Source organism: Squalius cephalus, assembly GCF_949319135.1.
Source record: "Squalius cephalus genome assembly, chromosome: 19".
In the NCBI taxonomy this organism is placed as follows: Eukaryota; Metazoa; Chordata; class Actinopteri; order Cypriniformes; family Leuciscidae; genus Squalius; species Squalius cephalus.
Genome location: NC_137140.1, coordinates 5,474,128 through 5,495,085, shown reverse-complemented (window position 1 = coordinate 5,495,085; position 20,958 = coordinate 5,474,128). Strand labels below are relative to the sequence as shown.

Sequence of the window (20,958 nt, the reverse complement as noted above, 5' to 3'; positions counted from 1 at the left end):
TGATTGACGAAATCCATGTTTGCTGGCCGTGTTTCAGTCTGGCATGTCTGTGTGCATGAGTGTGTTTGCATGTGTTCACAACACCATCATCTGGTGCAGCACTGCTTTAACAGATCCCCTCACTTTTATTTACAGCCTTACCTTTCTCAAATGTTTCTTTAGAGCATAAATTATACAAAGTCTTGTTGAAAAACATTAGCAATACATTTAGCAAACTGTAGTCAGTTTAACGAAGGCATTTCCACACTGTTAGTATAGTTGCAACCTAGTTAGCTGCCTAACTCTTGAAAATAAAGAGGTTTTCACTGCAAATTCTATAGCAAAAAAAAAAAAAATATAGTAAAGAACATTTTGATAATCTAAAGAGCCCTTTTCCACTGTCAAGAAATTTTTGGCCAATGTAAAGATTTCTGAAATGAACCATTGAAGCCAATTAAGAACGCTTTTTTTAAGAGTGTACTGGAGCAGCGTTTTAAGAAAGCATATGTGCATTCTTATCTTATTTATGCCTTCAGATTCTAAAGTAGCATCACATATATCCTTTACGAAAAAGGCAATCTCAGAATACATTATGTTGAACTCAGTGATAAATCCAAGACGGCAGGCCAGGTGAGAGAAATGTTGACTATAAACTGAAACTATTCAGTACTTAAAAGAATTCATACAAATATTTAGCGTCATTTGAATCATCAAACTCTAGCGTCAAAATCCATTGTGTGTCAAGTCTCCGGTGTTCTAAATTAGTCTCTTGTGAGGTTTAATAATGGTTAGACACAGAGGCAGGTCACTAGGTTTAACAACACATGTAAAGAGTTCATTCAAATTGATATATTGATTGTATTCACATTGGTGCATTTTTTGGTTCTTTACAGCTCAGTCCAAGACCAATGGTGATGCTGAGAAGAGGGTGAGTTGCATTATTCTTTTGTTCTCCTCCACTTTCATTTTCTTGCCTTTTATTTTGCTTATTTGTACACCATGGGGTTTTCATTCACTACTGTTTTGCTCTCTATATAAAGAGCAAAGTCAGACCCTCCTCCCATAAAACACCTTCCTCCCTCCCAAAAAAGTCCTTGGCCTCCTCTAGTAGATCTCCCTCAGTACCTGCCACCAGTGCTGGGCCAAGAGAATCCAGGACAAGAGTGAGTACAGCTGCCGATGTCCTGCCGCTTCTGTGGAGAATGGGCTACGCCTCTGTTTTACTGGCAGTCTGCCCACTGTCTGGTGTGATTAACAGTATCTGCATCTCTCCTCTTGCTAACTGACAAGCATCTCATTTGCACAAATATTCTATTGTTGGTGTTAATTTTCATTAGCACTGACATCTGGAAAGGCTTTTAGACTTAAATTTAAACTTCAGCTGCAGCAAAGTTTTTGTGTTTCCTGTGGATGGGTTCATAATTATTGAAAGTGCTTTCAAACTCTATGTTTGAGCAGGCAAAAATGTCATAAGGCCTATTTATGAGTGCCTCTTCAACTTTGAGTGGGTTTGGCTCTCTGGACTCTGAGTAGTTCCTTTTATTTGTCTACTAACAATGTCTAACAATGGACACGCATGTGTCACTGGAGAATTTTGTTATTTTTGTCATTTTCTGAACCATCATTTAATGTCATTTTCATTAAACATTTTTGGAATAAAAATTGCAAACTCTTAAAAATGTCTTATTAATGCTAATGTTATATAGCATTTGTATCCATAATTGAAAAAAATATTTTCACACTTTTTGGATAATTTGAGAACAAAATAATATTACCAAAGTGTAATTAAAAATGAGTCATAAAACAAAATGAAGAAAAAATTGAATCTGTTATTTTTAATTATATAAAAGCGGGACATAAAAGGGTCATAATAGAGACATGTATAGACATTTGCAGTTGTTTTGTTATCCATAATTGCATGGAAAATAATTATTAATGTGTTTTTTTCCTGTATATCTCTAGGCTCCTAGTAGCAGTAGACCTCATGCTGCTGGTACAAAGATTCCTGCCATGACTGCAGTTGCCAAAAATGGAAAAGGTAAGTAAGATTTCTTTTACAAAGGAGTTTTTAGATATAAATGTGTCATATACAGTAGTGGCCAAACGTGATGTCCAGAATGGATATTTGCACAATATTAGCTTTTAATGACACTTTCAAAATAGGAGGAGTAGGGCTATGTTATATTGGGAAGAAGAATACCCTAAACTTGATTAAGGTATCAACATGACAAAATTATTTGGCAAGAAAGGCAAACTTCAGCATAAATATGGGTTTTATTGTTTTATGCAAAAAAAGGTATAGAAAAACAAAAGCTCAGGAAATAAAGCATACATTGGCTACATACTTAATGGCGTCACGCATGCATTTGGTATTAAAACACTCCAGTCTTCTCCTACGAACATACCTGACACCATCCAATGCTAGGTTGTCAAGTTTTGACTTGTCGGACTGCAGAACATGCTTCTTTACCGCTACACAACCTCTCAATCCAGCTTCTTATAGCTAGGTTGCAGGTCTCATCCAGATTTTCATCCTCCTGCAAAAATGCTCACTAGTCTTCCTTGACCAGCCACAGCATGTTACGTTCTGCATGGCAATGGCCTTAATGTGCTTTGAAATAATTCTGTGGACATTGTGACAATTCACATCCTAAACATCAGCAATATCCAAAAGCAATTGAATATTCAACAATATTCTCCTTGGTTGCAGAGGACAGCTTCTTCCATTTGGCCGTTTACACTAAAACCGACAAAATAACATCTAATAATATAGCTAATCCTTGCCGCACGGTGATTTATTGAATTGTAGGCTGGGAATTATGAGACTACTTTGCCAAAAATGACTTCCGCGGTATGTTTCTTTGCGTCATGACATAAGATACAATTGAAAGTGGAATGCAAACATTAGTTTTACACTACTACAGGCTCAACTTCACAACATGCATACAAAATATTTAGTTGAATAAAGTGCGAAGAAGCCTTTTTCCCCAGGTCAGATATCACTTTTGGCGACTACTGTATATTGTTCTTCATTATGAAATAAATGTCATCATTATCATAACACTATAATGTTTCCCAGACTCTCCAAAGACCCCGGAGACCAGTGGGCACAACAGCCCTGGCACTTCCAAATCCCCTGCCAGTAAAGCTGCGGGTGGCAAGCCTCCAAGCACAGGAAATGAAATCAAGAAGGTCGCAGTGATTCGCTCGACCCCTAAATCTCCGAAGAACCGTTCTCCTACATCGCTGTCCACCGCTGCCCCCCTCCCTGATCTGAAGAACGTGCGGCCAAAAGTCGGATCCACCGACAACCTGAAGCACCAGCCTGGAGGCGGCCGGGTAATTCATCTTGATTTATTTCACTTCAATGTTCGGATTGCAGTTGGGTTTGAGATCAGATTTAAAGGTAGAGTAGGTAGGATTTTTATACAAAACTTTTTTTCAAATTTGTTTAAACTGTCTTTATATACCAATACATAATTAAAATGTAAGTGCTCTGAAAAAGAGAGTATAAAAATCGAGTGACTGTAGACCTTTTAATCTGCAATAAACACAGCTCATTATTTCCATTCGGGACGAAACAATTGATTGGTTTCACTGACTGTCACTCACTCTCGCAACCATGGCTACCACCCCTGTTGGTAGATCTGCCCATATGCGCGCACACCCGTTTGATTTGAGGAGTGCAAGAGAGGCGCGGAACCTACGAAGAGTAAAATTATGGCAGAGAAAAAGCATTCAAAATTCAAAGCACCTGCATATGCAGTCAGCGAAGGCAAAAACTACTTCCTCGGACCCTGGTTGCCCGCACTCTTGAATGACCTCCTCTGCTTCGCCCTCGACCCCGGACCTGTCCTCGAACCGACGAAACGGTACTTGTCTCTGGAGTGTAGTCCTCATCAGAGTCAACAATGTTTTCATCATGGAAACTCGCAAAACACCGTATATGTTATGAATCTTACACGAAATTCACCTTCATCACAGTTTAACTGATGGTAATGGAAAAACGTGTATCAATGCAACCTGTTTTTAGCTTTGCCTTATAAATATAGCTCGTGACCTATAAATATAGCTTGTTACCGAATCAAACAAAGTATATTTTAAACTTTACCAGTATCGATATGCTAGCTTGATAGTGAGTACTAAAAGAAATCTTATTTGTTTATATTTATAGTGATAAAGTTAGGTATTTTATTACATGTGATTCTGACATGATGTCACTGCATGCACTGTGCTCCTTCCTCTCCACTCGTCTCAGATAAATAAATGCGTCTTCAGCTGAGCCTGAGCGTTTGGCGTCGCGCGTTCATGTGTTTTGGGGGCGTGGCTTTGGAAGGAGCTCAGAAGGGAGGGGGTGGAGTGAATGGAAATAATGAGCTGTGTTTACAACAGTCGTGAGAGGTCTACAGACACTCAATTTTTATACTCTCTTTTTCAGAGTACTTACATTTTAATTATGTATTGGTATATAAAGACAGTTTAAACAAATTTGGAATGTTTTTTTTTTGAAAAATCCTACCTAACCTGCCTTTAAATCAGATGTTTCGGTTTTTATATATATATGATATATTTTTGCACTGTGGAAAAATTTCCGCCAACTTCAACTTAAAAAGTTAAGGCAGCAACTGAACATTTCACCTGAAGTTTTTAATAATCAGAATCAAATTGGCTGTACAAGTCATTTCTGCTTGCATTATATTAAACTGTTGAATTATGTATAATTTTAAAAAATGTTGAAAGTTGAAGAAGTTGAAATTGTTTATTATGATGAGTTAAAGTAATGGAAAAACATATTGCCATGACTTATTGATCATATAGTTTTTCTACAGTGCGGTCAAAGAATGAGTGTGTATGGGAAAGACAATTTGTTGTTAGTATTTTTGTAAAAAAATCTCACAGTTATGTATTTATATTTAGTTCAGTAATGAAACTAAACGCAGGCTGATCCTTAACATGCAATCTACTAGCAATCACATATCACATAATTACCACATTGGCACAAGCTGATTGGCCCCTGCTGATCCTGCAGCCAATGAGATTGCTTGCTCAATGTTTAACCCTCTGATGGTTTACGGGGTCTTTTTGACCCCAAATGACTTTTGCTCAAATTAAAAAAAATGTTCCCTTTGTGCTTTGTCCAAATGGTATGAAACCTTCTACGGCTCTCAACACTTTCTAGATCTACAAAAAAAATAAAATAATTGGAATGATATCTGTTTTTATGTTAGCGTGACAAAAATTGTGACACTCGTGGTCTTCGGGGTCTCTGGAGACCCCGCAATCAAAATAGACAAAATTCATCATCAAAATCAGAAACAACGCAGAACACATCGACAGAAATGGCACAAATAAAGTGGCACACTTCCACCAATGCAAAAAACATCCACAATGCTAAATTATATTGCTCACAACACGCGTGTACACACACACACACACACACACACACACACACACACACACACGCACACACACACACACACACACACACACACATATAGAGGAATACATTTTTCAGACTATAAAAACTGTTCTCTTATCATTTGTAAAATAAAATCATCCAAAATGCAGTACCACCACAAAAATAAATTGGTGACACTGACACATTGAAAATGTGCACACACACACACACACACACACACACACACACACACACACACACACACACACACACACACACACACATTTGTAAGGCTATAATTTGTCAAATAAAATCATCCAAAATGCAGAACCAACACAAATATAAAGTGGTGACACTGACACCGACAATGTGTACTCACACTCTCTCTCTCACACACACACACACACACACACACACACACACACACGCACACACACACACACACACACACACACACACACACACACACACACACACACACACACACACACACACACAGGAACATTTGTAAGGCTATAATTTGTCAAATAAAATCATCCAAAATGCAGTACCACCACAAAAATAAATTGGTGACACTGGCACATTGAAAATGTAAACACACACACACACACACACACACACACACACACACACACACACACACACACACGCATACACACACAGGAACATTTGTAAGGCTATAATTTGTCAAATAAAATCATCCAAAATGCAGAACCACTACAAATATAAAGTGGTGTGGTGACACTGGCACATCGACAATGAGTACTCACACTCTCTCTCTCTCTCTTTATCTCTCAGACACACACACACACACACACACACACACACACACACACACACACAATTGTGTGTGTCTAGAATCTAGAATTAGATTAAAAATAAATGATTGAAATAAATGATAAAATCTTAAGACTCCAACATTTCTCTTTGTAACATTTTGTTCAGGTTTGATTCTAATCATAATGTAACATTATTGAAAAACTGGGGGTTTTTTTGGTACAAAAAAATGCTAAACTTTGACAAAGATATTTTATTTTTGTTATAATTGTGATTTTATAATATTTAGATATGAATCCAACTGAATCCAACTTGTGAAAAGATATCTTTCAGGTAGTCTAATAGCAAATAGCATATACTGGAGCTCTATAGCCATCTAGTGGTTAAAATTATTATTTTTTATTTTAAAACTGCATTTTCCAAAAAATGGGCAAAAATGTTACATTAAACCATTTAAAATTATCCATGTTATCCCCATGAATGAAAGTTAGAAATCTGGGTCTTTTATAAAGTGAATTTTACATCAAATGCTGTTTTTTTGTAAAAAGGCTATTTAAATATTTATTTATTTATTTATTTATAGAAATTTATAAAATATCATAAATTCTCCAAAAACTATTATCTTGTTACAAAATTAAATGTTATTGTCTGGGGTCTCTAGAGACCCCAAAAAACTCGAGTGTAGACATAAATAAAGACCATCAGAGGGTTAAATAGTCTGGTTCAGTGTTTGTTGTAAGTTAGTCCTGCATCGCCCTATCAGAGTCCCTCTGAAACCCTCCACCTCCCCCAGCTCCACCTGCCTTGATCTGCTACGGGACTTATGCATGTCTATTTATGCAGTAGCAGCAGCAGCATATCTTACATGCTCACAGCAGCAGTGTAGCAGATCTAGACCAAATACATTAACATCGCCATATTCAATAACATGCTAAAACTATTCCAAGAGTTGTCATGATTGAAATTGTTTTATCAGTAGTTCCAAAATCGCTGATATATTACACAATGTTACGTCTTTGCATATTGTTTCAATCTCATCAGCTAATGAAAATTCACCTGTTTATTACTCAAACATCTCTCTCTTCCCTACAACAATAGTTTTTAAGTCAACTCTCCCAATGTTCTGTCTTTCACAGGTACAAATTCTTGATCAGAAGGTGGATTTCAGTAATGTGCAGGCAAAGTGTGGCTCCAAAGCCAACCTCAAGCATACGCCAGGAGGTGGCAATGTGAGTAACTACAGAATGATTCGAACACACAAGTTTTATTCCTTCATTTATGATCACCAAACAGTATTTATCAGTAGCTATCCCAACATTATCAGTAAACTGTGGAAGCTTTTTTTCCGCCAATGAATAAAAAATAAAAAAGGTAATTGCTATTTTTTTATCTCACAATTCTGACTTTTTGCAAATTGCGAGTTTATATCTCACAAGTAAAAATCTGAATTGAGAGAAAAAAATCTGAATTGCGAGTTATAATGTTAGAAATGCGGGATATAAACTCGAAATTCAGATTTTTTGCAGATCTTGCAATTCTGAGAAAAAAGTCAGTCACAATTATCTTAATTTTTTATTCCATGGCAGAAATTTTGAAATTGTTTTTTCATTTCTTAAAGTTTTAGTAATGTTGTTGTGTTTTATAAGATTTTTTATTGTGATTTTTTAAGTGTCTATAGTGTTTCATCAATTTTTATTTCAGTTTTAGTTATTTTAGTACATCAATTTAAACATTGCATTACAGCTAGTTGCCAAGGCAACATTTCTCATTTTCATTTAGTTTAAGTTTTTTATATATTTAATTTCAGTTAATGTTTATTTTATTTTAAGTTCCGAAAATATTTTAATGGTTATAGTTTTAGTTTTCAGTTAATTATAATAACCATGGTGAGAATTGACTAATATATTATCATTATTATCTCTCCAAGAATGGTAACTATCCAGTTGACCGAACAAACTAAAATGCATGCCGTTCCAAATAATATGTCTTTATGCTTCATGAGAATCGGGGAACCTTAAGCATTTGATGCTCTCGTTCGTGAAAACTTCCAAACGTTTGCTTTAAACAGGTACAAATTCTTGATCAGAAGTTGGACTTTTGTAATGTCCCTTCTAAGTGTGGCTCCAAAGACAATATCAAACACACACCTGGAGGTGGCAATGTGAGTTACTATGAGATAATCCATTATCCAGACCCGGTTCACACCTAAATTTACCATCAGCCATTTATTCCTTACCAAACAAAGTATAACAACCTGCTCCTTTTCCAACTGATGGAAAGAAGTCAAGACTAATCAAACTCCCAACCATCCCTTACTGACTCGAGATGTTCCTGAAATGTTCCTTATGAAGTTGGAAACACTGTATGACTTCAGATCTCTGCACTCTTTCAGGTAAAAATTCTTGATCAGAAGGTGGACTTCGGTAATGTCCAGTCAAAGTGTGGCTCCAAAGACAATGTGAAACATGTACCTGGAGGTGGCAATGTGAGTAACTATAGGATGAACTCAACGCCCTGTCTTGGTTCTTCCTGAAGTTATGACCATTTGTGAAAACCTTGTAAAAACAATCTCATTCAATTTAGTAGGGCTGTCTGTTACACAGTCACTTTTAGATTGATAATGAACTGAAAAAGAGGGTCTTTACTACTTTTGAGTTGATTGTTAAAAACTACAAGACAGTCAAAAGTGAGAGGGAGACAAAGCCATTATACTAAAGTCATGTTTTACCTTTACCATTCACAAACTCATGGCTCTTCCTCTCTAGCAGTTCTTTCTACCTCTAAAATTAATTAGCAACATAACTCCTGCTCTTCCCCAAATTTCTCATTTTCCAGGTAAAAATACTGGATCAGAAGTTGGACTTTAGTAATGTCCAGTCAAAGTGTGGCTCCAAAGACTATATGAAACATGTACCAGGAGGTGGCAATGTGAGTAACTATAGGTTGAACTCAACACCTTCAGTCTTGGTTCTTCCTGAAGTTATTTTCATTTGTGGAAACTTTGAGATTAACAATTTGGAGATTCACAAAGTCCTGCTCTAAAAAGCCTTTCCTAATGATGAGCTATGTTAGTTTCCTCTGGTTGCTCTCTGGGTTCCTCTCTGGTCCTGATCTAAAAAGACAGATAACTTCTTGTCTTCCCCAAACTGTTCACTCTTTCAGGTGCAAATTCTCGATCAGAAGTTGGACTTAAGTTTTGTGCAGCCTAGGTGTGGTTCCAAAGATAATATCAAACATGTACCCGGAGGTGGAAAAGTGAGTAAACAGAGGACCGTTTTTTGCTGTCTTAACCAAAAATCATACTAAAGAGACTTTAATACTAGGGATGCACTGATATTACAATTCTGGCCGATACTAATAACCTGATTATAATATCCGATAACCGATAAATGTTAAAACGGTATGTTAAAAAAAAAAAGTGAATCTCAACATTATAATGGACAATATAAAAGATGGATATTAATTTTGAGAGAGTATAACTTGTAGTGAGCATTAATTAAAGGGTTAGTTAACCCCAAAATTTTTAATTCTGTCTTTAATTACTCACCCTCATGTCGTTCCAAACCCGTAAGACTTTCGTTCATCTTCAGAACACAAATGAAGATCTTTTTGATGAAATCTGAGAGATTTCTGTCCCTCCACTGACAGCGACGCAACTGCCACTTTCAAGCCCCAGAAAGCAGACGTTGTTGTGTGAACATGTGTTCATATTTTGTAAATAAAGTAGTAAATTATGTTTTTTTGCGCAAACAAAGCACTCGCGTCACTTCATAAAATTGAGGTTAAACCACTGGAGTCACATGGATTACTTTAATGATGTCTCTGGGGCTTGAAAGTGGTGGTTGTGTAGACTTGTCAATGGAGGAACGGAAAGCTCTCAGATTTCATTAAAATATATTAATTTGTGTTCCAAAGATGAACAAAAGTCTTACAGGTTTGGACATGAGGGTGAGTAATTAATGACAGAATTTTCATTTTTGGGTGAAATAAACTAAACTATTTTTGGGATAATCTAAATGTAAACATATGGGAAATGAGCATTCATAATTAAATAGTCAGAGAACCGATCTAATGTGTTTCCCTATTTTAAATGAATGCATGGTAAATCCTGCTTGGTTTCTTAGCTATGACTGGATGACCACTCACCCTCTAAACCTCATAAACAGGAATGTTTGCATGCACTAATTTTTGTAAATCAGAATGATTTCAGAGTCTGTAATCTTTATTTTATACAAACCCTAAATGTTGCAATCCGATTCATATATTTGATTACATGTGCATTACATTTATTCCAAACAAAGCGTTCAGAACCAGAGAAAGCCACCGCAATGTCAGTGGAGTCCGTTGTCGTTTTTGCCTTGATGACATATCTAAAAAAGCTGACATTTATGTTAGAAGAGGGATTTTTTGCAAATATTTAGTAAATATTCAGTCTCATTCCACTGAACAGTTTGTTGGACATGAGACGTAGGTAAACGTACTCATGATCGCGAGACATAAAAGTACATTTGTGTGACGTAAAACATATTTAAACATGCATATTTTTTTAATCCGATTGAGAAAATAGTCGGATTTAATGATTACATGCTTTCTTCTTTCCTGTTGATCGGATTATTTCAGATCTACACCATCCCTTCCAATCTGATTGAAATTGAATTCAGATCAAGCTCAATTGAATCGATTGGGGTGTTTGCAAGAAGGCTTTTCAGTCCATCAATCTGATTATAAATGGAGTATTTGGGTGGATGTACGCATAGCTACTGTTTTTGTGGTGTTTTTTTTTAATTGCTTAGCTTTTTCACACTTTCTTTTCCAAACCTCCAAGAACAAGAACATCAATTAATTGTGACCCTTGATACATTTAAGCGGAGCTCAGAAGAACATACAGGCTGTTTTGTGGCATTGACATTCCGAGCAATTACATTTCCTGCAAGACATGTTAAAAACAGAAACCTCCCTTACTTCAGTAAAGTTAAGCATGTAATAAACAGTTCTCCATGTAATTAGAAGACTTTGATTTTTGACTTTTAGGAAAACCTCTTTCCTTACAAAAACAGATGACCACCACTGAAATCCTAACCCTTAATGCCGACCGGCTTGTCATTACGGGCAGTCGTTACACTTATTAAAGTACCAGCGAGGGATCCCTAGAGATCCTCATGCACTCAAGAGGAGTTGCACTCCTCTGCTGTTGAAGGCACAGAGGGGTCTTGTTGTAGCGCTCTGGTCAGCAGAGCTTGTCTTTGTGGTGAGCAGTTGGCTCGAGCTAAAAGTTGACCTCACTCTGAAGACACTGAGGCCTTTTTATACAGAAAAAAACCCCAACAGCTGTGGCTATGAGGTCATTGCTTCTATTTTTGGAGCAGGAATGGTACACAATTGTACCGTTCTCATGTTGTGTCTTCAATCCATAGTCTAAAATGAAGAGCATTGAAGAACATATCTTTTTAGAACCGGTGACCAACTATATAATTAATGTTGTGGTTCATCATACTTTGAGGTTAGATTACATCGCTATAAATACAAATTGGTTTTAAAAATTCTCAGAGATGACTAAACCACTAAGAGGGTGTTGCATTGAAGTGACTGAAAAGTTTACTGACCAACTGCACTTTAGCACCTGTGTGCCAGTTTCTCAAGCTTTTTCGGTAACACTTTATGTTACAGTGTCATTGTTACATATGTTACATGTAATTACTGTAGTAATAACTATAAATGATGCATAATTACATGCAATTAACCCTAAACCAAACCCTCATCCTAATCCTAACCCTGTAGTAAGTACATGTAGTTAATTATCATTACTTAAATGTATAATTACACTGTAATACTGACACATTAAAATAAAGTGTAACCGCTTTTTCTCTTTCTTATGTAAATGGAAGTGTGTTTGGATAGTTTTTAACGAATTTAGAATTTTTTATAACTGCCTGGAAAAACATTAAAACCCTTGTTTTTTTTTGTTTTGAAAAGGTCCAAATCCTCCACAAAAAGATTGACCTGAGCAATGTGCAGTCAAAGTGCGGATCGAAAGACAACCTACGTCACAAACCAGGTAACCGTAGACATGCCACAGACAATCGAAGCTCAAGCTTTGGACTCAGTTTTCTCAGCATTTTGAATGCATGTACATAATTGGCCATTTAATATAAGTCATGAGGAATTTCACCTGCCTTTTCAAGGTGGAGGAAACATTGAGATCAGGTCTGAGAAGCTTGATTTCAAGGCTCAGTCAAAGATTGGATCTCTGGACAACATTAAACACGTGGCTGGAGGAGGCAGCAGGAGGGTAAGACGACATGTCCTCCGCTGATGGGAAACGATACTCAAGCTATTCATTCTCCACCTCTACTGTAGAACCTACACACCCTAAAGTTAAATATGAACGTTTATAAATCCTTATCATTTTACAACCATGTCTGTGTAAATCTGTCTCAGGTGCTCTCTGGGGTTGAATCGTTTAATTCTTTAGATGGCTAGGCTTAACAAAATCCCCTGAAATAATTTAACTCCTTTAAATTCTCATCTCATTGCCCTTTGTTTTGATTCCATGAGCTTCAGAATTTAAAGAGGAGAGAAAGTTTTGCTTTTACTTGTCTCTGCATATTAAACTGTGATTAAAAATTTAGTTTAAGAGAAAACATGACATACATCATCTTTAATTTATTTACATTTGTGTTGCCATCGTTTTCCTTTTTGTTGAACCCATATCATTTTGTGTTTCTTTCTGTTTTGGTTGACCATGGTGTTCATTTCACCTCTCATTGGCCACCCTGGGGTCCGTCTCTAGAGAGAGAAGGGGAGAGGGGCAGATACGCCCCAAGATGAGGGCTTCCTCACCCCAGACCCCTCTGATACCCCCACCCTCTCATCTGCCAGTATGTCCCCAGAGCCCATCCTCCTCAGCAACCCCCAGATAAAGATTGAGGACTCCAGTAAGTATTCAAAGAGAGGCAACGTGCCCGAAATAGACAGAGATATCCACATTAAATTAACCATCACTGTACACTGTACATTTTTTTATAATATAATATTTGGAGAGTGCTCAAATATGGGGACACATTACTATTAATAGGGATAGTTCACCCTAAAATTAAATTTACTCACCCTGGCGTTGCCGTTCTTTCTTTTCCAGACCACAAAAAGAGAATTTTTTCAAATTGTCCTGCTCACACTCCTCTTAATGGCAGTGAATGGTGACCAGCATCAAGGTTTTTTAAAAAATATGCAAAAGTAGGCTATCCAATGTCATATATTCAAAGTGTTCTGGGAGTATACGGTTCTTTATTGGAATCCGTGATGAACCTTTAACATGTCAAGTCAAGTCAAGTTAACAATATAGATTGTTTCAAAGCAGCTTTACAGTGATAATAGGAAATTAAAGTAACATAGATTGTTTTGGCTTTACAGCAGCTCTAGAATAAAGTTATTGTCCAGCTAAAGTTAGTTTTGATTGATTCACTTCCGTTGCAAGACTTTTTTTGTCACTTCCGCGTATCCATGTGAACTGGAATCATTTTGACAACGTATTATCTGTAGAGAGGTAAAGGGAGGGGAGGGAGGCTTTGAGACTAGTTGACACTTCAGGTCTGCGTTGTCGTCATGTCCAGGCAGGTCCTTCATCAGATCTGGATACGGCCTGGATCCGGCGGACTGCGGTAAACCTCGGGATAAATAGAGATACTAATATTAGCGTAGACGCCATTCTTCTTATGATGTAACGAGTACATCAGGATTTATGGGGAGTGTTCCCGGTTCCGGCTGACCTAGTTTATGCAGCCTAACATTGAATTATAGAAATTGATAATGTGTTATGTGTAAGCTAGGTCAAAGAGATGTGTTTTTAGTCGAGCTTTGAACTGACAGAGTGTGTCTGCCTCCCGGACAATGTTAGGAAGACTGTTCCAGAGTTTTGATGCTAAATAGGAGTTTAGGTGCTAACATCCATGGAGACTTTTAAATGCACAAAAAGTTATTTTAGTGATGGTTCTTCAGATTAATAAAATTCACACACACACAAAAAGGTTATTTTACGAACTGTTCACTGAAAGGTTCTTTGGGGAACAAAAAATGGTTCTTCTATGGCAGGGGTGCCCAATCCTGCTCCTGGCGATCGACTGTCCTGCACAGTTCATCTCCAACCCTAATCAAACACACCTGAAGCAACCAATTAAGGTCTTCAGAGCACATCAGGATCACTTGAAAATTAAAGGCAGGTGTGTTTGATTAGGGTTGGAGATGAACTGTGCAGGACAGTCAATCGCCAGGAGCAGGATTGGGCACCCCTGTTCTATGGTATCACTGCAAACCTTTTGGAAGCTTTATTTTTAAGAGTGTTGGCTGTTGGTCTTCTGTGCTTGTGTTCATGAGACTCTGAAGCACACAAGTTGGGAGAAATCAAGATTAATAACAATGCCTAGAAATCCCAAAGTATGCGTGTTCTTTCTTCAGAGTTAAATATCTCCGGACCGGAACTCCATTTGTCTCATGACTGTCCGAATGACAGTTGACAGATGTGAACTGTTTGTTGCGACGAACACAATGGACATATTCACTTCAGAGAAGAAAGTACATGGATTGTATTTCATGTTGCATTTTTTGTGTGTTTTTCTGGGCCAGTCTGAGTGAACTGAGGCGCTAATATAGTCTTACGAACACACAGTCGAGCACAGAACGGCCAAGGTCAGGATTTACTTTAAATTATACATTAAATTTCAGTTTGTTTTTTCACCAAACCCTATCGTATACCCCCAGAACACTTGGAATATATGGCACATGGCGCATATAGGATCATTCAATGCATCTTTTTAAGAAAAGCTTGATGCTGGTTGCTAATCACTGTCATTTACATGGTACCATATTTTTTACAATACTTTTTTAATTTATTTTTATTATTCTCCTTTGTGGTCCAAAAAAGAAAGAAGGACTTTGGAACAACACCAGGGTGAGTAAATGGACTTAATTTTCAACTATTCTAAGACACTACAGACACTACAGGTGAATATGTTAGAGAAGCTCAGTTGATGAATCGCATAACATTTCAGAAAACTTGTGAGGCAAATTTTTTTCCTAATGTACTGTTTAAATATGCAAATAATTTCATTATCTAATTTGCATATATTTCCAGAATTGAAATCTGAACATTGGATAAAGCCAGGTTTAAAATTCTTTTCATTTTGTTGATATATTAGAGTTAAAGGTTTTTACAAAGGGGACTTTGGATGTCTCTTTTTAACACTGAAAATACTGTCAACAGCCAGAATAAAATACATTTTCACTATGTTTTATGAATAAATTGTTATTAACAGACCCATCTGTAAAAACCTTCTGAATATATAGGAGTAAAACTGGAAAGATTTGTGTATATAAGTGCTGCTGATGTGAAGATTTCTGGCTCCGTTGAAGAGAAAATCTCAATAAAGACATGTATTGTAATTGAAATCTACAGACACAAATAGATAAAGTGTAAAATGTGTTTTTTTTTTTTTCTTTACACTAATCTGAAAGAAGATAAAATATGGAAACAAACCAGTGCCAGTGCCTGAAAAACAATGGTTTCGTCTGTAGTGTCTTAAAACAATCAAATAATCACTTGATAAATCCATTTGCAAATAAGAAACCACTTAGTGAATTAATGTGCAAATTTGTAGATGGATCAGTAATCAACAAAGATAAAATATTTCATACAAATGAATTAAAAATAATTTGCCTATTGCTTATAATAAGCTTGAACAAGTATCTTGTGAAATGCATCTTGGGTGCCACCTCCTGGCACAGACTGTACTGTACAAATGAGCAACTGACCAACAAATGTTAACTTTATTTTAAGCTTTTTTATGCTGCTTTATCCCTTTTAACACCACCTTACACATGTTTTATTGTTTGACAAATTGATTATTTTTACATTGATCATCGAGCATTTTGAGGGTACAAAACAAATATTTCAGATTTTATAACATCCAAGTCCTGACCTGCAGCTTAATGGCCACTAGAGAGCAACAGTGATGTCAAATGATGGAATGGCCCTCAGAACACAGGACTTAGATTAGTATTTGCTTTCTGGGAGTTTCCAGTACAGAATGATCCTGGATGCCTATGCATGGTGGTTTTATGGGTGTTTTCACTCGAGAATTCTGCGTTAATCTCCATCCAAGAATCCCAGGTCCCCTCTGAACCAATATCCAGTTCACCTTTGCTCTCGTTAGTTTTCATATATTTCCTTTCCCCAGATTGAGTCGCACAAACTGTTGTTCCGCGAGCAGGCCAAAGCGCGAACCGACCACGGCGCAGAAATCGTGTCTCTAGACGAGTCTCCACATGGCCTGAGCACCGTCTCCTCTTCTGGCAGCCTCAACATGGCAGACCCGCCGCAGCTTTCCACCCTCGCCGACCAGGTGTCTGCATCGCTGGCCAAGCAGGGCTTGTGATTGGACCATACCATCACCCGGCCACGCCCCCAAACCCCACCCCAGAAAAACAGACCACACTTTCACCTGCCTGATGGTATTCTAACCTCTCTCTGAAAGTCATTTTGTGGCCCAGAAAACAACGCCAAGTAACGTTTGGCAATCACTGTTAGATTTTGTAATACTTCAGATTTGTTATAGGCCAATGAAGCTGTTTTAACTGTGAATTGTGTATGAATTTGCCTGTTCACTCATCATTTACTTTAAGGCAGGGAATTTAACAATTGGGGATTTCTTCCAGTAGCCCTCCCTTGACTATATTTAGCAGCGCAAAATTACGTTCATGTATTTGAATGCCTTTTGTTGACCATTTTATATTTTCTCTAGGCAAGCCTGGTTTTTAGTTATGACTGGATTTAGGACAGTTCACTTTCAGAGAGGATTGTTCTCATTTTTGAATCAGGATAAAATTAGATAGAGATTATGAATAAGTCGCTTAGCAGTGCTTAAAATAAAAATTAGAGCATTGAATCTTGACTTTGAGATTGAAAGAAGCTTAAAGCCCCTCAGTCCATTTCTGAAATGATTTGCAAGGCTTACGTGAAGAAAAACAGGTGCGTAGCAGAAGCTGAAAGGGATCTCTGTTGTGCTGTTGGTCAGAGATTACACTTCCTGCAAGTGATTCATAAAGAAACTTTCTTACAGTGTTATTCTGCGGATATGAGAAGTTTATGATATGAAAACACTTTTTTTGTGTGCCTACTGGCAGTCTTAAATTATTGATTTGAATTATGTCAGTGCTTCTTTGAAGATGCCTCTCCTTCTGTTTTTTTTTTTGGAACTAACAGAACATTTAACTTGCATTTATATTTTTAACATATGCATAAAACAAAATATCTTCAAATTGTAGCTACTTGTTTACAGCTGTTTTGGACTTTTATTGGGAACGCTTTACAGTAAGATTCAAGGTTTTCAGCATTTATTAATGCAGTAGTCATTACAATACTTCTACAGCATTTATTAATATGGGTACTACATATACTAATACATTTTTAACATTTCATTTATCTACTAAAAATAAACAATAATAAATTAACCTAGATTATAAATTGATGTAAAAATTTGTTCTTTGTTGTTTGAGTCATAATGCATTAACTGACGTTATTGCAAAGTGTTAATTAATGGCAGGTTGCCGGTGAGAAATCTGGACATTATTTGAAATCTCTTGTGGAAAAAAACAACCTATGCATCTGTCATTTTTTCCTATAATACTGCCAACAGTTCCTCTCTTTTCCTGCCGTGACATCCAGCTCTAGCGGAGTTATCATTTTTGAGATGAATTGCCAAACTGTATTGTAAATTTGCCCACTACACTGATATCACACAAGCATGCCGTTAAACAATGGTCTGTCTCACCTCCTCGTGAACACATCCTCCACTTAAAATGTTAAGTCAAGGTATTCTATTCTACTGAATGATGATGTAATGACCTTAACCAGTCACATGGCTTAAATTCTCTCCTCTGCACTGCACTATCGCAGAATGTTTTAATGAGCTTTGAACCACTCCACACTATCTTTGCTCCTTGCATGCATTTCATGTAAGCAGCCTGAGATACGGCGTTGCCTCTTACACGCCTACTTTTGCGTATATCCCGTAATCGCTGATGTGCTTCTTAGGAATCTATGTAGATAGTAGTGGAAAAGAGCACTACTCAGACGGCGACCCCTGTTTCTTTGTGTTGGAGAAGGAGCTGTGTAACTACCATTAGATATTTAATGTATGTTTATTGTATGTTTATGACTGTATGTTTATGAGGACTTGAAGAAAAAAAAAATAAAAAATAAATAAATAAGCAGAGAAGTTCAGAGACCATGCTTGCAACACTTTAACCTGCATGCTGAGTTTTTACATGGATTGGCGACACGTTTCTGAACGTTTTCTAACTAGGGTGTTTTTTGGAAAGGTCGGCTGAGCTTGGATATGGGATAAGAGTGTTTTGTTCCGCTTGTGATGTTGTGTTGAGGGGGGAAGTGAGTGTGTAGCAGACAGAAGAGGGAAAGAAAGTCTGTCCTTTGGTTTAAATGTCTCACTCTATAGCAGCACATCTGCGACGTGGTTTTAGGCGCAGTTTTGCCATCCTGTTGTCATTGACTCCATACACCATTTTTGCAGTTGTAAATTTTAGCTTGGGAATTGTGGTTGTCAATATTGTTTGTGTGTTTTATTAATAACTGGTTTACAAATATTCTTGTTGATGTACATGTGAATTTGGAAATAAAGGATATTAAGCAAATGTCTACTTTTTTTATTATGCTTTTTATTATTACTCAAATTACTTATATCAGAGCACATTGTTCCAAAAAAAAAAAAAAAAAAATATATATATATATATATATATATATATAAAGCTTATTTAATTCTGCAAAGGAGTCAGTTCATATTAGACTTTCTCACAGAGTATAAATGGATCTGTTTACATGAAAAGCATTTTATATTTTAGAAACATTATTTGGGGATTGAAAACTAGTTTTAGGCTACTGGTGCCCTAAAAGCTTAAAATCTTGTCAGTTATCAATTTTCAGTAAATGAAGCAGATTGATCACTCAAATAACAATAAAAAAAAAAGAAAGAATGGTTATCACTGGAATACATTGCCGTGAACTTGGCCATGTCACTGTCGGATAGTCTGCTCAAAAGGGTTTCAGGACAGTAGTCCTCCATAATTATTTGCAGACATTCAGGTCTGCCTCCATACTCCTTCGCAATCCCTTCATGATCAAATCAACTCCCGAGGGTTAAAATAAAGGCCTGCCTCATTTCCTCATAACTGAATAATATGACATTTCTTTTACACAGACATCTCGTTCCAAACCTATAAGACTTTCGTTCAACTTTGGAACTCAAAAGTGTCGGCCCAGATCCGGCCGACATCTAGATGTGGCCCGGATGTGGGCAGACACTATGCTGCTTGCTGGGTCTGTTCGCTGATCAATGTTTATATGTGAATAAAAGACTAAATTCAATCTGTTCATCATATAAAGCGATCGTGACTCTTTAGAAAATTTGGACTACATGCTCATTTCATATGGATTAGTTTTACAATCTCTTTATGAATGTTTTGAAGTGTCAAAGTGGTAGTTGAGTAGACTGTCAAGCTCTCAGATTTCATCAAAAAGATCTTCATTTGTGTTCCGAAGATGAACCAAAGTCTTACAGGTTTGGAACGTCATGAGGGTGAGTAATTAATGACATAATGTAGATTTTTTGGTGAACTATCCCTTTAATTACAGCATAAATAGAACAGGCCATCAGGAAGCAATGGAAGCTGCAGTGACGTGATGATTGTATATTTTTTATTGATGGCTTATTCCACCATATTGCTTGTTGCACTTTCTCCCAATCATAATAATGTATGAGTGCACCATCTTTCTATATATAAAGTCTTTGGCCGCATCCAGTGTGGACCGGATGAAATCCAGCATTTAGTTGATCCCAATAAGCACTCATTGTCACAGTTTTAAACACGACAGCTTTCTTCTTCCACGAGGGGGTTTGGCATCACGGCATCTTTGTTTCCAGGCAGACCGTTAAAAAGTGTGACACACGTCTCCCGGAAATCCTGTAGAATTCACCCAATTAGATGACGACTTTGAAACTCCTGAAGTGATGTTTAGCCAGTGGTCTGTGGGCATGACATCTGAGGCCCTGTCCCAAATGGCACACTTCATATGCGCTTTCAGTCTTGGTGCTTGCAAGAGCCCACTTGACGGTCGATATGCGCCCTCTATGAGGATCTAGCGCGATTAAAGAGATGGTCCTCACTGCAGTACACGAAATCCAGTGGGAGGAGTTGGATCCAGATCCAGCTCCTCCCACCTTGCATATACCTAAACCTATCAATCTCCACCCCCTGATCCCTAAACCCACCCCTACACCTACCAATCTCCACCCCCTGATCCCTAAACCCACCCCTACACCTACCAATCTCCACCCCATGATCCCTACACCCACCAATCTCCACCCCTTAGATCTGGATCCAACTCCGCCCCCTGTATCTTGTGTACTGCAGTGAGGGGCTACTAGGATTAAAAGCAGTTTTACATCACGAAAGTGCGGACTTGTGGGAAGACCTCGAGTGTTTAGGGACAGTGGGCCTGAGGCCGAGACAATAATGGATTCTACTGTCCAGCGCAGACACAGTGTCAGAATCATTTCAGGGTAAATGCTGATTCATGTTGACAGCGTGACATCAAACAATGAGACGTACTATCTGAATGGAGTTTGATTTGATTTAATGGTACTATTTACAAAAGGGTGTTTTTCTTTTTCTTTTTTCTGCAAATGATTTAACTTCTGAAACAGTCCAAATTACAATGAAACCTGTCTCAAATAGCT

The 20,958-nt window shown here is 37.3% G+C and overlaps 1 protein-coding gene across 13 annotated transcripts in view; it reads left to right on the top strand.

Moving 5' to 3' along the window:
* mapta (microtubule-associated protein tau a) overlaps positions 1–18,853 on the top strand; it is a 38,871-nt gene extending 20,018 nt beyond the window's left edge. For 2 of the 13 annotated variants that reach the window (XM_079851529.1, XM_079851538.1), the window contains 11 exons: positions 873–907; positions 1,942–2,017; positions 3,059–3,318; positions 7,291–7,383; positions 8,223–8,315; positions 8,547–8,639; positions 8,990–9,082; positions 9,317–9,409; positions 12,128–12,209; positions 12,337–12,443; positions 16,384–18,853. In XM_079851529.1, the coding sequence (XP_079707655.1) occupies positions 873–907; positions 1,942–2,017; positions 3,059–3,318; positions 7,291–7,383; positions 8,223–8,315; positions 8,547–8,639; positions 8,990–9,082; positions 9,317–9,409; positions 12,128–12,209; positions 12,337–12,443; positions 16,384–16,581 (1,223 nt within the window). In that variant the 3' untranslated portion in view covers positions 16,582–18,853. Of the gene's footprint in view, positions 1–872; positions 908–1,019; positions 1,143–1,941; positions 2,018–3,058; positions 3,319–7,290; positions 7,384–8,222; positions 8,316–8,546; positions 8,640–8,989; positions 9,083–9,316; positions 9,410–12,127; positions 12,210–12,336; positions 12,444–12,944; positions 13,090–16,383 lie in introns of all 13 variants that reach the window. The other 11 variants (XM_079851530.1, XM_079851536.1, XM_079851527.1 and 8 more) reach the window with 10 other exon arrangements.
* The last annotated feature ends 2,105 nt before the right edge of the window (positions 18,854–20,958 follow it).